Genomic DNA, 17,313 nt, shown 5'->3' on the forward strand with positions numbered 1-17,313 from the left:
TTAAAGCCCAGCCACAGCCATCTTCAGCTTCCTTGGGTATAAGAAAAGAGATCTTCCCTTCAAAGGTGTATTTCTTGCTGCACCCATGCAGGCAGATAACTATTCATTACTTATTTAGCTGCAAAGGGCTAAGTACTACCCTCAAATGCTTGTGCTGAATTCCCCTGAAGTCGAGCAATGATGTGTATTTGAAGGCCAAAGTTGTTCCTTACATTGTCACTAGCATAGGGGGCTTCTAATGCAGTAGGTAAGAAACAGCACAAGCTGCTGGACTTCATGATGTTCAGACAAGGACATTCTTTTATTTCTTGGGAGGGAGAGGGAAGATGGGGGTGTAAATTGTGCTTCCATGGAAGCCACTGGACCTAAGCTTCAGCTACAATCAAGTCCCTGGTGATCTGGAAAGCAGCAATAAGGGAGCTTAGCTGAATCTTCTCACTTGTACCGGCAGCCAGTCTGTGCCTAAAGCCAGAAGGAAAACAAGTGTAAATACTCCATTTGGACAGATCCTTCACTGCTAGTATGACTGGGTCTGTCCCAGCACAAGCTGGGCAAAATCTTGTTTAACAAATATCACTAGTTGTTTCTGGAAATACACAATTATGCTCCCACCTCTGCTAAAACACCTGCAGGGGCCACTGACAGCAGTGGGCACAGTCCTGTACTTGTGATAGTTTTGTGAACCAGCGGTGCAGTATTAATAGTAAGCTTTCCTCAGGAGTGCTTCGGACACCCCGAGCGTCTTTGTGAGGGGAGAAGAGAGCAGCCAGGGCAAGCAAAGCGACAGGTATCAAAGGGATACTCACTCGATGTCTGCCATTTTGATCAGTAGTTGGATTCGCACAGAAGGAGGAAAGTCCACTACAGAGAGAGATGAAGGACAGGTTGAGTAAATGCAGTAGTTTTAAAAAAAAACAAGTCACCGAAGGCTCAGAAGTGAATCTGTCCCAACCCGTGAAGGAGACTGCCTATGTAAGACAGTAACAGAAGATGGCTGCCCAGCCCTGTGAGCAGCCAGCCTCTTCCCCCACCCAAAACACATTCTGCTCGTAGCAAATGTTTTACAGCCACAAAGAGAAACAGGGTGGCTCAGGTAGTGCCAAACAGGAATTGAAAAACTCAACCGAGCCAGTGGTCTCCAGCATATACCACGCGGACAGGAGCTTTGCTGTCAGTTCCTCTCCCCACCTCTGGCCCATTGCAATCTGAATGGATCCAGCTAAGGTGAGGAGTTACTGGTGGGCCTTTCTCTTACCATAGGACAGAAACCTCCCTACCTGGTACTGCCTCACCCTGAGCTGGGCACCAGAGGGATTAGTTTCCTATTGGTTAGTAAGACCATCTACAAACTACGTGGGTGGCAATGCATGTTAGGACAGGCTGTCTACATGTCATGTTGGCTGGCCAGAGGCGCATTACCTCGGTGCACAAACAAGTGGATCTCTGTCAGGATGTCATGCAGAGCCAAACCTTTCAGCGTCTTTAGCTCCATGATTTCTGAGGAGAGAATCAAGAGATTTTCTTGCCAAGAATTTCTAAGCCAAGGAGTAGGTGCTGCCAAAACAAAGGTTCCCTGTCCCTCCCATTGCTGGATACTTGGTGGGGTGAGCAAGGTACGAACTGGCACTTTTGTTGGCAAACTGAAGATCCAGTTATGTGTAATGCTACATGCCCTCAGCTCTAAATCTACAGACTTAAGACAGCAGGATCGGGCATTGAACTCACCAGCAGGCAGTGCTCGGCCATTGAAAATGAAAGGACCAATAGAGACACCAGCCCGCAGGTCCTAAACAATCAGAGCTTCCCCGTGTGGGGAAAGAGGCACTAAGGCTAATCAGAGGGAACCCATGTCCCACTTCAGAGCATCACTTCCAGGGATAGAAGGTGAGATGTGCCATGTACAAGCCGGGGGTGAGACAAAGATGTACTTGGCACAAGTTACCCGAGAGGCCATGGGCCTTCTAATGCAAAAGTCTCCCTTTTCCACGCGCATTGTTGGCGAAAGGGGCGGCAGGATGCCCCTCACCATGCTAGTCTGAGGGCAGCGTAAAGAGACACGATAAAGAATACTTTTGTAGGCGGTGGTGAAGTCCTGGTTCAGCATCCAGTCGAGAATGTTGGCGATGTCAGACTTCAGGGGGTGTCCAGTGCACGTGTACACAGTGTCCTCGGTCACTTTCTCGAAGGCCATGGTAGTGCTCTGCCAGGAGAGGAGGTGAGGTTATAGGGCAGCTCTGCTCCAAAACATGGCGAGGGAAATCGGGCTTGTGAGCCCCAGGACCTTTAGCACATCTGCACTGGGGTAGAAGCCCTATGCCACGGCCACACCACTGGCTTGGGCCGGGGGGCTAAAAATGGTTGTGTAGACATTCAGGCCTAGGCAGTAGCCCAAGTTCTGGGGCCCTTCTCCTGTGCAGCGTCTCACCGCTCAGGCTCCAGTCAGAGTGATTTTCAGCCCCATCGCCCAAACCTAGTTAGTACAGGACAGGGGCGTGCTGACAATCCTCCTGCAGCTGTGCCCTCCGCAAGTAGAATGGCTTTTTCCTCCTGTCAACCCCATGCCCAGTGCACAACCACACCAGATCCGGTTCTCTCCTGTGCATCATCAACAGAAACTGCTCTCTCAGTGACAATGAGTGCAATCTCTGGTAGGCAACGAGGGTTGTGCGGAAGCCATGGGGGACGCTACGTGCCCTTAGAAATCACCCTGGCTGGTGACAGTATTTTAGGACGGGATGTGGCTTCACTCCGCCTGCAGGGAAGCTGCCAGGAAGGCGGGTGGGAGAGCCATTTGGCTTGTTCGCTGAACCACAGTCACCAAGAGGCAGAGGTAAAACCCCACCCACGGTGCCACGTCACAGCTAGGTCAGTACAAAGCAGGAAGTACAATCCGTCATGATCTGTCTCCCGCTCCCCAAAACAAGCAGTAGCAGAACAGACAAGTTTGCCTTCCCCGTTCCCCAGCTGCTCCTGCAGCTACTTTATTCACGCCACTGGTCCTCAGACAGAGCTGGCTCCCCAAAGTCACTGTAACATGTCAGTGGGAAGCAGAGCTGAGGGTTCTGGAGGTGAACCAATTGCCTGCGGCTGACACCAAGTAGCACGCCACTTCTACCATCTCTACCTTGCTACTCCTGCTGCAGCCATGGTCATACTGGGAAGCTAAGTCCTCAGTGCGCTTCTGCCTACAGATACCGGTGGTCAGTATGTGGAGGAAAAGCTCTGAATCTCTCCCCTATCGCTGGAGATGAGGGGCCTGTATATGACCAATGGGCCCGATTCCTGGTGAACTATTCTACACATGCATCATCTGTCTCGCCACTACACCCATGGCATGGTTGCCACTTGAAAACGGAGAAGCAGCCTCTTGCGCTGGAGAGTAGCAAGCTAACGCCATGCACAGGACCGTACCTGCAAAATATTCAGTGCTCTGCGCATGTCGCCACTGGAGAGGGTCACCAGTGCTTTCATCCCGTCGTCACTTACGTCAACCCTGAAAGACACAGATTTCAGGATGCACAGCTCACAACACAGTCTCACAACAGCCGCCGGGGGGATACCACAGGATTTGAACAGTCTGGACAACATCACAAAAGCAATGCATAGACACAGCACCGTGAGTTTTGGGGCCCTCTGTCTGTGCAAAATGGTATCTTCTCTCCTCTCCCCTCCCATTTCCAGGCTGCTGGGAGCAAAGCCGACAGATCCTGTCACTTCAGGAGTAGGGATGTAAGAGGATACCTGGTAAGCATTAGACCAATCACAGATGGCTGGAGTAGGTCTGGCTGAGTCTGGCCAGCGATGCTGGGAGCGGAGGGGGAGGGGGAGACACGACATTGGCTGCTCCAACTTGGCTTGGGCGGGCTGGCAGCACTCCAGGCCTGGCGACACAGGGCAGTGTCCTGGCCACTCCGAGTTGGCCCAGGCAAGCTGGCAAAGCCAGGCTAGTGGGATTGTGGCTGCTCCGACTTTGCCCAGAGGGGCCGGCAGGCCTCCTGACCTCAGCTGGGGCAGGCAGAGCCATGCCTGCCAACAGTTCACCAGTTAAGCATGATAATTTTAGTCATTTAACTGGTTAACTATTTAGCTGGCTATTTAAACTCCTCCTCAGAACCATTTACTCAGTCTGAGCTAGGCAGGCAGTGTGGGGACTGCTCCTCAGATCGCATTGCCAGGAGCAGGCCTATGCAGGACAACCCTCTGTCAGACCAGCAGACGCCACGCGGTGTGGGAAAAGCCATGAGGCTATGGAGTCAGAAAGCAAGTATTCCCGGGGAGGGGGCCTATCGAAGTAGAGGTGAAGCTGCCATGCGAAAGCACTGACCAGAAGCAGGTGTTGTGTACACAGATATTGCACAAGCTTCCATCACACACACACCTCTCTGCCAATGCACTTGGGCCTCAACCTACACCACACCTGGTATTCCTGTGGCCAATCAAGCCAAAAGGTTTACATCAAAAAATCCAAAAGTCGGGACTGCGTTGAGCTGAGACTGGTTACCCAGCTCAAGAGAAGTTACACACACCAGAGCAACAAGGTTTTAAACCACAAACAGTGGCGGGGTTCGTTTGTCGCAAAGTACCTTTATACTCAGAACTCTGATGGGATGGCACCTTCTCTCTAGTGGCACAAGCTTCCTGGGTGGACACACAGATAGCTTTTTTGGCATCCAAAGGAGCCTACACAGCTACAAGCTAGGAAGTGAGCTGGTTTCCACTCAGCTGTGAGCCATTATTAGCAGTCATTAAACTGCAATTGCAGAGCCCAGTTCTGCTGTGTTGCACCAGTGCAGGCTCACAGGCAATGGTGCATTTAGGGTAGAATTGGCCCTGCAGAACCTTCATTAGTAGGGATGAGGATAAGAAGAGAATCCAGCTCTGGTTTGCTCAGCTGGCTACCAGTAGGAGGGGACCTGAGCCAAGTTTGCTCTGGAAACCCCCAAAACAGCACTCCACAGGCCTCTCCTCTTTATAGTCCTCCACCTGCCTTTGAAGATGCAAAGCAGCTGAAAGGACAGACCTGCTCAGAGACAGACCTGCAGGCATCACTAGTTGCCAAAGATCGAAGGCAATTGGCTTTGGGAAAAAAGAGACACTGAGGAAAACCAGAGCTCTTTGCAGGGACAGAAATGTTTGGTGGAAACTGAAGAGAAGAAAAAAAAAAGCCAGCTGTTACTTCCAGAGGTAAGAGGAAGATTAGGAGGGCGAAGAGAAATTGGGAGGGAGGATATTACACAAAGCACTAAGGTCGCCCATGTGTGCACGAACAGGTCAATGAGAGATTCCATTTCCATCTAGCTCCAACTCGACTCCCTTCCCCTGCGGCGCTTTTCACTCACATCTCTTCCTCGATGACATGCTGCAGCCTGGGAACCATGAGCTCTGGAGTCAGGGGACCAAACCGGAACCGTGTGCATCTGGACTGCAAGGCAGGGATGATCTTGGAGAGGTAGTTACAGATCAGGCAAAACCTGGTGTTCTCGGTGAATTTCTCAATCACTGCAAGGAGGGGGTCGGGGGGAGAGGAGAGACTGGCAATCAGAAATTTGCAGCAGCCTGTGGCTGTGCTGTCAGAAGAGTTAGTGAGCACAAGCGGGGTGAACCATAGACCATTCCCCTCCGCAGAGGCTACACTGCCAGCATGAACTAACCTGGAATATCTAGAGCTAGAGGTTCACCTTCTGGAGCCGTTTATCGTTCTAAAGAAGGAGCTCCAGGAATTTGCAGTAGGCCTGAAACACTGAGCCCGTGTGGTCATCACAAAGCTATCATGCAGATTCCTCCTCTCACAGCTGCCTTCGGGAACTAACGTATATTGCTCTTTTCATCCCAAAGCATGGTACTGAGCTATGCACCGTCACGCACACAGCCCACATCGGCACAGACGACACAGTCACTGGGGTGGTCGGCAACAGCTACCTGGCCTGCGACAGTGCGCTTACACATGCTGTTGTGTCAAACGCAGCGTTGCCAGGAAGCGCCAGAGCAGACAACTGGCTCTGAGGACGGGAGGCAGCGCGGCATGAAATCACAGCTGGGGCCCTGTCGTAGCAAATTACTCAGAGCCACCGCTCCTGTACCCAGCCACAAGGCAATTGCCACTCACCTCGCCGTAGGGCATTCTGGGCATCTTGGGTCATGGCGTCGGCTTCATCCAGGATGACAAGCTTAAAACCCTTCCTAGCGGAGAAAGAGAGGGGATGGCTGCTTCGGTCACGCCTGCTGCGGGTTAGGCTGCAGCAGGAGGAAGGCCATGGAATTGAGCAACCTTTGGCCTTGGGAGAGACCCATGCTACCAAACACTCACTCACTCCTTGCACCAGTCTCTTTTTTGGCTGAAACCCTGTATCCAACGCTACACGCTCCTCCTCCCTCCCGACTTGCAGCAGCGTTCCTTTGCCTACCCATAATCCTCTCTTCTCCCCCCTTCACAGCACTGTCCACACACTGCTGACAACAAGCACATTTTTTGGCAGCAGCCAGTGAGTGCTGGTGCCCAGCTCAATACACTCCTGGGCCTGACTGCCAGAGGGGCTGAGCTCCTGCAGGACCCGTGACTTGGGCAGGAGCTGAGGTTTTCTCATCTCGGATAATCAGGCCCAGGATGGGGCTCCCCAAAAGCATGCACTACCCCTCAGGGGCTACTCCTGAGTCTATTAGGCCTTGACTCACCCAAACCCTGCTTTGCCTCCAGCATTTATGATGTTAAATAGATGGAAAAAGTGTTTTCAATTTATAAAAGGGGAGGTCGCACTCAGAGACTTTCTATGTGAAAGGGAATCACCAGTACAAAGGCTTGAGAACTGCTCATCTATAGCAGTGTCTCAACTTTTTTTTTTTATAAAATACGCCCCTTACAAAAAAACCAAACAAACCATGTATAAGTACCACCAGTACCTAGTTTTCAGACACACAACATTTTCTTCTACCATTGCAACATGTTTGTTTAAATAACTTAATCATAGCTAGGCAGGCACTGAAATTTTTGGGTGTAAAAAGCACAAAAATAATAAAGCGCACTAAAACTTAAAACTTCAGTTTTCTCCGAATTTCAGTTGTGTTGACAACCCACCCCCAACGTCTCTCGAGTACCCCAAAGGTTGAGAAACAGTGGTCTATAGCAAAGCGCCCAAAACTGCATACCATACTGGAGCTGTGGGTACACACTCCTCTTCTTTGTGTTACAACACATACAAAGACGGCACCAGCTTTCTTTTTTACTTCCCAGAAGACTGTATGTCCTCCTTTCCTATCCTGCAGAGAACACTTTCCACACCTCTCCTGTCCAGTTGCTGCCCACCTCATTCTGTTCCTGTGTTTCCCCCCTAAACTTGACCACCTCTTTTTAGCCCAAGAGTGGTATTTCAGAGTCATGCTTTGTGTTCTGTGGACTCCATGTGACTTGGTACATGTCGGGGAGAAGAAAGGAGCAAAGTGTCAATAAAGGAAGGAACCACCTGTTGGGAAGAGAGGGATACAAACCCCTTAAGGTACTTACTTAAAGATTGTCCTTGTACTGGCAAAACTCAGGATAGGACCTCTGACTACATCAATTCCTCTGTCATCTGAAGCATTCAGCTAGGAGAGAGCAGGAGCTGGCATTTGAAATGCACTATTAACGCACCTCTATTCAGTAAGAGCTTGTCTACATCTGAAAGCTGCACTGGTGAAACATGACCATTAATTAGATTTAATTAAACTACCGCAAGCCATTGCATGAACACTCATTTGGGCTGAAGAACAGCTTAAGTTTACTGAGATCTAGTGATGTAGAGTGCTAGATTAAAAACTACATAATGCTATTGTTGTCATTAATAATAGTACTTGGGAAGAGTGTAAGCTAAATGGACACAAGCCCCTCAAACTAAAACAAGAGCGTCCACACAGAGGACTTGGACTGATCTAGATTATACCAGGTCAACTTTCTTGAGTACCCTGGCTTACAACTGCAGCATGCATGCAGGTCTTAGTACCTAGAGAGGCAAAAGGAGGCTGATCTTTAGCAGTATCTGTTTATGGTGAAGCAGCACTCCAGGATGCAAACTGTAACCCTGGCTAATCCTAACCTCTCCCCAGACCGGCAGCAGTTTATGGGAGCTGGAGAAATAACACCAGCAGGACACTGTGATTTACCTCTAAAACCATGGAGTTGAATTCTTTGTTTTTGTAGAGCTGTTTAGCACAGGCCAGAATTGTGGAGGTCTTGCCCGTCCCCGGTGGTCCATAGAAGAGAAGGTGAGGCAGGCGATCTTCGCTGATGAACTTCTGAACTGATGAGAGATGGGTCAGAAGGTGAGAAAAAAAAAGAAACCTTGCTGATTAGATGGGACACTAAGAGACGAGCTGTTGGTCTTCTTGCTCTTTGAATTGAAGGGCTAACCTTTAGTTCCTTCTGCATTCTGAACTCCAGCAACACCTGCCAGATTCCCCCAGAGTACAACAAGAGAGCAGCACATTTGAAACAACATTTTTTTTTGCGCTCCAAAACGCTTAAAAGTTCTGCTTGAGAAATCTAACTTAAGAGCTGTGCCCTGAGCACCAAAGCAGCTATCCACAGAAAGTCCTTTGGCTAAGCCTTCCCAGAGCTTAACTGATCTCAGTGTCTGTATTATACTGAAAAAGGCTCTCTCTGTGTCAGTACTGCAGGAGGCTGAAGCAGGGCGGGGGGGGGGGGGGGGGGAGTGGAGGAGGGAAGAAAGACAAGCTCAATGGGATTTCAACACATCACAGATGCCACCAGCCTCAGCTACAGAGGCTAAGTTTCCTGCCCAGGAGAGGGGGCTGAGGTGACAACCAGCCTGGGCGTAGCTGCCTGCAAAGAGACTGTCTAGTGAGGAGACCGTGCCCACAGTTCAAAGTGCTGAATCCCCCACCAGCAGGGGAGGTGGTCATGTTCATCTCTGTAGTGACTGGTGCATACTGGGGATTCCCTCAGGCCTCCTAAAATGGAAGCCAAGGGAGCTAGAATGTTGTAAGTGGTGGGGTCAAGCAGGAATGGGCCTCGTTTGTTCTTCCAGAGAGGGGCTGCTCTCCTCAGAAGCAGGCTATAACAATTCCGACTGCCCCTTTTCCTTGCACTCTGCCCACAGAGCCAGCCGACCTCCCCAACACAACTCTCAATGGAGGGAAGTGAAGCAGGGCGCATGGGCCTTGTTTTTTGCCTCTTGCTTTTCTCTGCCTAGCTTACTTTCGGAAGCCTGCCAGTGCAGCAACTGCCACAAACACCTCAAGGGGAAAAGAAGCTAAGAGGACAATCTCCCCGAGGAGCAAGAACACAGCCCTAGAACGTGTCTGGGTATAAGACAGATATATTAATTAGCCGTCATGTTAGCCAGAAATGTGAAGGAAAGACATTCCTCAGGAAAGCCTTGCAGCTGAATAATCGGGTCAACCTGCCCATTGCTGGGGAGTTGGATAAAACCGGGGGAATTTCAGGGAACTGCTAGTGTGGACAGGTTCATCCTCCCAGCTGGCTGAGGTACCCACGGTCACAAATCTGTGGCCACTAACACCAAGGAGGACATGTGAATGGGTCTTTTTGAGGACCATAAAAAACCGCATACATGGAATTCCACAAGTCTGTAAAGCTGGATTGACTTTCCTTACAACAGTGACACTAAAAAGCTGACTAAAATACGACAGAAGGCAGGAAAGGCATTCCCAGTGCAAAGAGCAGCCTCGTAGCAGGTTAATTCCAAGAAGCTGTAGCATCTTCTACCTTTCATCTCTCTCTGCAATTCCACACTGATCATTACAGAGTCTAGGCCACCATCCCATATAAAAGAACCAGAGTTTCCCCCTAAAAGACTCATGGATGTCCTAAAAGGGTTTATGATGAGACCCTGGTTAAAATCATGGCAACACATCACTAATTGCATGACAGGAAGTGACTATTTAACTGGTTTCTGCAAGCTTGCCACCCATTGCAAAGAAGCTAGTTTCCACAGTCATTAGATAATGCAGCTTCTCTTCTGCCGTCACATAATGTGGAGTCAGGAGTCCTGCTGCCAAAGTCCTGCTACCACCTCTTCCATTGAGTTTCTCTGTGACCCTAGGCAAGTCAGATGACCTTTGCCTCAGTGGCTCCATCTATAAAATGGAAATTATAGCTGCCAAGCCCAAAGGTATCACAGGAGTTAATGTCTGTAAAGGCCATAAGGAGGCTCAAAAGAAAAATGCTGGTAATACTAAGTACTCACTCGTGCTCAGAATGTCCTGGTGTGAAATTAGGTCGTTCAATGTCTGAGGGCGATATTTTTCCACCCTAAAGATAAAGGTATTTTAACATAAATGCAGATGATGAGCAGAGATTTCAGGCTTTTCACAAGTGTAGAAAACAGGTGTCCCAGACATGAGATTTTTCTGTTCTCTTCCCCATGCTGGACAATCACCCACAAGGCTAGATAAACACTCACCTTCAATCTACTCTGGATTTGGCTGACATCAGAACCTAGCCTTGTGGTTCTGGTTGCAAGTCAAAGGGATCTGTTTGACCCTTAAGATGACAAAAAAACCCTCACAAAATGAGCTGAACTTGTAATTTTTCTGCACAAACTTAGGTTCCGGCATTGCCAAATCCAAGCCCTGGCTGAATCCTAGCACAGAGAACCCAATCCAGGCACCTGCAGTTCCCTTTTGGAGACTAAGTTCCCTTTTGAAGACTAGCCTGCTCTTTTGGCATCTGCAATATCTTTAAATGCCCCAAAGTTTTGTCATGCCTTATACAATTAGAAAAACTCTGCCCTTAGGAACTAGATCCAACTCCATGCTTCTAACCGCAAAATACTCTGCAAGTCCTAGGTCTTCACACTGGCATTTACAAGGGTTAATCTGGGGATTGATTGCGGGTGGTGGGCAGAGAAGCTGGAGTCAACTGAGTTGGGAATTGCAAATGATCCCACTAGAACAGAGCAGCTGAGGTGCGCTCTCGTGGCTGAGTACAGGACTGGCTGGGCACCATGTTTTATTAAACAGATGTTCTGTGTTGAGTGTAAAGCAAGCCAGGCTCAGTGAACACTGAGCCACCACAGCAGGGTAGCCTTATTTCTATTAATCCCTAGGGAACAGCTGACTTTGGACAAATTGCCCCACATACAGGGATCCACCTCCCAGGAGGAACATGGCATTTGAAGTCATAAAAGACTTGGTTGTTGATTTACTCAGGGGAGATGGATGGCAGGGGAGGGCACACCAGATCAGACCAGGTGAGAAACAAACTAGCATGAACCAATTTACACCAACTCAGAATCTGAAGCCAGCCCTTCCTTCCCCAACATCTCTTCTTCTCACTTCAGGAAGGAGTGGCTTCCCCAGATCTGGGAAGGGGAGGAGAGGCAGACCCTTCCTAAGGCTGCAAGACATAGAGAACTATTTTTGACAAAAGCGGGCTATATCCTACTTCCTACCCCGTGCCAGCACTGGTGAGAGGACAGTCCGGGGCAATTTGCATAACCCTTTGGCATGGAGTTATTTTGACTTTAGGAACGGCTGTTACTGCTATCCTAGGCCTCTCCTACAACCTGAACTTTACCGAGCTTCATCCCTTGCAATGAATACTCCATTGCAGCGCATCTGCCTGCAGCCTGTAACTACGAGACACAAGGGGAGGGAGGGCAAGCAAGAGTTGCAAACAGGAAGGGAGAACCCAGGGCTGTATAGCCTGAGCTGTGCCCTCCATGCAGTCAGGGCAAGGGGGCGGGGAGAGGGAGCTAACCCCACGCCATAGCTGCTCCACCATGCCAGCTCTTGCATGCAACAGTGGGGGCTGGATTCGCGGATCCCAGCTCCCCTGCACACCCCATGCCAGCTCTTGCATGCAACAGTGGGGGCTGGATTCGCGGATCCCAGCTCCCCTGCACACCCCATGCCAGCTCTTGCATGCAACAGTGGGGGCTGGATTCGCGGATCCCAGCTCCCCTGCACACCCCATGCCAGCTCTTACATGCAACAGTGGGGGCTGGATTCGCGGATCCCAGCTCCCCTGCACACCCCATGCCAGCTCTTGCATGCAACAGTGGGGGCTGGACTCGCGGATCCCAGCTCCCCTGCACACCCCATGCCAGCTCTTGCATGCAACAGTGGGGGCTGGACTCGCGGATCCCAGCTCCCCTGCACACCCCATGCCAGCTCTTGCATGCAACAGTGGGGGCTGGACTCGCGGATCCCAGCTCCCCTGCACACCCCATGCCAGCTCTTGCATGCAACAGTGGGGGCTGGATTCGCGGATCCCAGCTCCCCTGCACACCCCATGCCAGCTCTTGCATGCAACAGTGGGGGCTGGACTCGCGGATCCTAGCTCCCCTGCACACCCCATGCCAGCTCTTGCATGCAACAGTGGGGGCTGGATTTGCGGATCCCAGCTCCCCTGCACACCCCATGCCAGCTCTTGCATGCAACAGTGGGGGCTGGACTCGCGGATCCCAGCTCCCCTGCACACCCCATGCCAGCTCTTGCATGCAACAGTGGGGGCTGGATTCGCGGATCCTAGCTCCCCTGCACACCCCATGCCAGCTCTTGCATGCAACAGTGGGGGCTGGATTCGCGGATCCTAGCTCCCCTGCACACCCCATGCCAGCTCCCGCGTGCAATTGGCGGGAAAAGGGGGGATGCAGGGACCCAACCCCCCCTTTAGCATGCATCGGGGGAGGGGGGGGCAGGGCTGGACGGGCCCGACCCCAGCTGCGCGGCACCGCTGGGCCCAGGCTCTGTGCTTCTCCTACCATGGCAGGTTCCTGCTTTTCCCGGCGGGCGGCGGCGGCTGCTTGGGGGCTGCAGACTCCATGGGGCCGCGCGCGCCCCCTCCCCGCCTTTGCAGCGGGGCGCTCAGTCCGCGCCCGGGGCAGCAGGAGAGCCCGGCGGCTCGCGCTCAAACAGCTCCCGGGCCTCGCGAGAGCGCGCGGCTGCCCGCCCCTCCCCTTCCCCGGCTGCCCGCGCGCGCTGGGGCTGCGCACGTGGCTTTCGGGCCAGGTGCTGAGCGCGCGGCCACCTTGGTGCTGGGCCCGCGGGGCAAGCGAGCCACTGATCCTTGCACTGAGCTGCAATGGCTGGAACCCACAGCAGGCCCCCGGGGTGCAAGAGTGCCCCTAGTTCCAGCACCGCTGCAGTGGATTGGCCTTCTGAGCGCTGCGCTTGGCTTAAGCCAGCATTCTCCCAAGCATTCTGCAGCTTTCCTCTGCAACCATAGGTGGAGGAGCTTGCTTGTTTGGTTAATAATAATAATAATAAAAAAAAATGAGAGTCGCCTGAATCCTGGAGGTGGGGCTTGAAGGAACACAAAACCTGACAAAATCACCATCCTTAGGCATATGCTGAATCCTCAGCACTGTAGGGCAGGAAGCCCCACTTTTAGTGCCTGCTATGTACACCTAGGGCAGTGGTTTTCAAACCTCACATGTTTCTACGCAAACCTTTCCCTGGACCACCAGTTGCTAATGGAAACTCGCCATTAATTACATAATTATGCCTGAGTCATTTTGCTAGTGCTGGAGGTAGAGAGAATGGTTTGATTTAACCTTAACCAGTAAGAAAGGAAATGTTAAATTATTAAAGAGTTTTAATTAAATGTTTTAATTTTCTTATGTTAGTTTATTAAACTTCATTTTAAATAAATTACAGAATTACTTTATAAAGGAAAAACAACCTTGTGATACCATCTACATCAATGGTCACCAACCAGTAGATCAGGATCTACTGGTAGAGCTTGGAGCCTCTGACAGGTGATCCTGACTGGTTTGGCCAGGAAGCTATCAAGCACTGTCACTCCAGTTACTCCTCCACCCACACTTATGCTGCTCCTGCCGGCTGCCTTGGAGCTGTCCCCCTGGGAGCCTCTTTCTTGCTGTGCAGGATGTGGGAGGGAGAGGATGGGGGGTGCTGATGTCAGAGTGTCCCTCCTCCCCCCACTCCTGTACCCTGTCTCCACACAGAGAGAAGGGGATGGCGGGAGCTTGGCAGTGCAAATCTCTGTCACTCTCACACAATGTGTGTCTCTATCATTCTCACAAACACATACTGCCCTTCACTCACATCTCCCAACCTAACAGAAATGTGGGTTGTTGTTACTTCTGTTACTCTTTGTGAAGTGTTTTATTTTTGGTTTCTGACTAGTCTGTTCATTTCATAATTTTCATTTCTCTCTTATGCTTAAATGTATTTCTTTGAGGAGTGAGTTCTAAAATGCTTAACCTGTCATGGCTGGAGTAATTACCCCTGTGGGAATTGCTGCTCCTGGAAGTGGCTGGCATGTTCATGCAGCTCCTGAGAAAGGGAGAGCAGGGGGTCTCCACATGCTGTCCTTGCCTGCAGACACCACTCCTGCAGCTCCCATTGATCAGTAATGGGGAACTGTGGCCAGTAGAAGCCGTGGGCTCAGTGCCTGTGATGAGGGGCAGCATGGAGCCATTGCTTTACATGCTAGCTGCTTTCAGGAGTGGTGCAGGGCCAGGACTGGAGTAAGACTGCCTTAACTCCACTGCAGGGGCGGCCCTAGACTAGCTGCAAGCAACTGGCGCCCTAGGCGAACCATGCAATCAGCGCCCCCACCTCCAAACCCCTCAATGATATTGTGCCATCATTTGGTGCCCCATTTAACTTGGTGCCCTAGGAGACCACCTAGTTCGCCTATATGGACCGGTTGCCCTGCCCCACTGTTCCACCACCCGGAAGCTGTCTCAATTAAACGGTGCCCAGCCAGAGCCTGCTTCCTGAAACCCTGTCCCAGCCCAGAGCTTGCACCTTGAAACCCCTCCTGGACCTCAATCCCCCACCCTGGGCTAAGCCCGAAGCCCCTCCCACACTCCAAATCCCTTAGCCAAAGACCAGAACCTTCACCCCAACCCCTGACCCCAGCCCGGTGAAAAAGAGTGAGGATGTGGGAGGAAGGGGGATGGAGTGAGCAGGGTGAGGGTGAGGCCTCGGAGAAGGGGTGAAGAAGGGGTAGGGCCTCAAAGAAGGGGCTGGAAGAAAACGGGGCAAGGTTATTTGGGTTTGAGGTAGATTTTACATGGCTCTTAAATTAAAAAAGTGATCTTGTGGTTAAAAAGGTTGGAGACCCCTGATCTACATGTTTTGTTAGTCTATAAAGTGCTACTAGACTACTTGTTGTTTTTAAAGTTTTTCCTGTTACAGACTACTTGGCTACCCCTCTGAAGTATTACTTTATGTTCAACACAAAAGGTTTCAATGTTTTGGCAGGGGTGAGGAACTGTTTTTGGCTCAGAGGCCTCTAACCCACAGAAAAATCAGTTGGAGACCACACAAGTGAAAAGCAAAACAAATCCATCCAAAACCCCCCAGCCCTCACTGATGTGGCCCCCAACTGGGACACCTCACTCCTGTGGGGTTTCAGCCCCATGGGGTCAAGGAGAGGGACAGGGAAGACTGCAGTTCAGGGATTACCATGGGCTGGGCGTCTGGCCAGGAGGAAGGTTGCAGGAGCAAGAGAGGGTGCTTGAGCGGGTTGAGGGTGTCTGGCCAGGGGTAGAGTGCAAGAGCAAGGGAGCATGCAGGAGTAGGGTGGGGGAGAAGGGTGTCTAACCAGGGGAGAGGGTGCAGGAGAAGGCTGGTGGTCGGGTGTCTGGCCAGGGAGAAGGGTGCAGGAGTGGCCTGGTAATACGGGGTCTCAGTGGGGAGCGGTGCAGAAGCAGGGTGAGAATGCAGGATCTGGGCATGAGGGGAAGAAAGAGCACTTGTTTGCTTTTGTGCGCCATGCTGCTCCCAGTCAATCCGGCCAATTGGAGCAGCAGAGAAAGCCTGCAGGCAGAGGGGCTGTGCACTGCTGTTTCCCCAGCTGAAGAAGTGGGAGGGAGAGTGTCAGTGCACAGAGCTGCTTCCGGCTCCACTTCTTCCCCATAATCTGGCAGGGAGGCTCAGGGCTTCCCGTCCACCACAGAGGAAACTCAGCAGTGATGCACCAACCTTGCTGGTGGGAGTGAGAGCACGAGGCTGGAGAGCCAGTGCAAGCTTCCTGCTGCAGGGAGAAGGAGGGAGGCAGGAAGTGGGGGGAAGGACGGGGCTGACCTTGAGCTGCGGACTACCTGGAAGGTGGTGGTCCAAGGACCACAGTTTGAGAACCACTGGCCTAAGGCCACCACTGCAAAAGGGGACCACAAGGTGCTGGGCAGTGCTGATGCCAGCAGCCATCCTCCACCCCGGGCTGTGCTCAGTCCGTGGTTATCCACTCCACTTCACGGTGCAGGGACCCAGACAGGGCTGGAAGCTGAGGTTCAGGGCAAGTGGTGGAGCCCTGGATAGCAGCCGGACCCGGGATGTGGGGTTGGCAGCAGCGAGGAATCCACGTAAAGGTGGGGGTGCTGCAGCGCCCCTGAGTTCCCACACTTACGCCTCCTTACACTGCTCCTGCCCCTGCAGCCCTGAGTGTAGCCCCGCACCCTATGGACCAGCCACTGCTCTGTTTCCCCCACCCTAAGGACGGCCCTGTCACCAGAACAGGAAATGTTGGAAACTATGCTGATTTTCCTCCTCTTAGCGTCTGGACCCCTAGAAATACTTTGCCCCAGTCTTGCAGTGAGCTCCCATCACATGGCGTGCAGGCACCGGCTCAGGGGGAATTACCGGTGTGCTGGAACTAGAGGTACTCCTGCACTCCCTGTTTTGAAGTAATAATACCAAATATGTGGTTTCCATCGTCAGTACCCTATTTATAAAAATTGCTCTAGCGCCCCTGGGAATTACCCATGGGGCTTTGCAGGCCCTTGGGATCCAGTTGTGAGCCTTAATTGGTTAAATTGCCTTTTGTAACACTGAAAAAAAAACTGTTAAGAGCTCTTGCTTTTGAAATAATTTGAATAAAACTTCACTTTTTGGAGACAGGGAGCAATAGGTAAAAGGATTATCTTGAACACATCCCCAGTTATTTAATTCAAAGTTATAAGTGTCCTGAGTGGCATATTTTTGTTAGTCACGAAACATTATCCACACGTACATATTTGGAACTCATCATCTGCTTAAGCTGGAAGGAATATTGAATGGGACGATATTGGCATGCCGGTATATGGAGAAATCAGTGTACTCCAATCTTGCAAAAAGCAAGATTGTGTTAGATCTCTTATAAAACATTTTAGTGTGATGAGAGGTTATCCTTAAATCTTTAGCATAATGAAAGGAGAATGGAAAGAGCGGAGTGAGTCACTTAGTTTGTCTAAGAATGGGAGACTATGAAACTTTAAGTGTTTTAAATCATGATCACAAACAATGCACAGTTCCAAATGTAAATCAAACAGCACGTAGAGCACAAAGCAGAAAAAAATAATATGCCCCTTTCTTCTGTGTGATGTATAATGGAGGCCTGAAGAC

At 51.2% G+C, this 17,313-nt stretch overlaps 1 protein-coding gene across 1 annotated transcript; it reads right to left on the reverse strand.

Annotated features, from left to right (window-relative positions):
* Positions 1-282: 282 nt before the first annotated feature.
* On the reverse strand, positions 283-12,904 carry RFC5 (replication factor C subunit 5). The gene is made up of 11 exons (XM_075898151.1): positions 12,720-12,904; positions 10,200-10,264; positions 8,134-8,270; positions 7,499-7,578; positions 6,107-6,180; positions 5,340-5,499; positions 3,412-3,493; positions 2,071-2,200; positions 1,420-1,497; positions 807-861; positions 283-462 (listed from the first exon to the last, which is right to left on the reverse strand). Exons 1-11 carry the CDS (start codon positions 12,779-12,781, stop codon positions 366-368), a joined length of 1,020 nt encoding a protein of 339 aa, XP_075754266.1. The 5' UTR covers positions 12,782-12,904; the 3' UTR covers positions 283-365.
* Positions 12,905-17,313: the final 4,409 nt, after the last annotated feature.

This window comes from Pelodiscus sinensis, chromosome 15 (genome assembly GCF_049634645.1).
Source record: "Pelodiscus sinensis isolate JC-2024 chromosome 15, ASM4963464v1, whole genome shotgun sequence".
NCBI classification, from domain to species: domain Eukaryota; kingdom Metazoa; phylum Chordata; order Testudines; family Trionychidae; genus Pelodiscus; species Pelodiscus sinensis.

Excerpts from the sequence above, each read along its gene's own strand:
- RFC5 (XM_075898151.1), bottom strand. The coding sequence starts at position 12,781 with ATGGAGTCTGCAGCCCCCAAGCAGCCGCCGCCGCCCGCCGGGAAAAGC. Across the intron at positions 8,271-10,199 it reads CCAGGACATTCTGAGCACGA|TTCAGAAGTTCATCAGCGAA; the intron begins GTGAGTACTTAG and ends ATCTCTCATCAG. Across the intron at positions 463-806 it reads ATCAAAATGGCAGACATCGA|GCACAGACTGGCTGCCGGTA; the intron begins GTGAGTATCCCT and ends TTCTGGCTTTAG.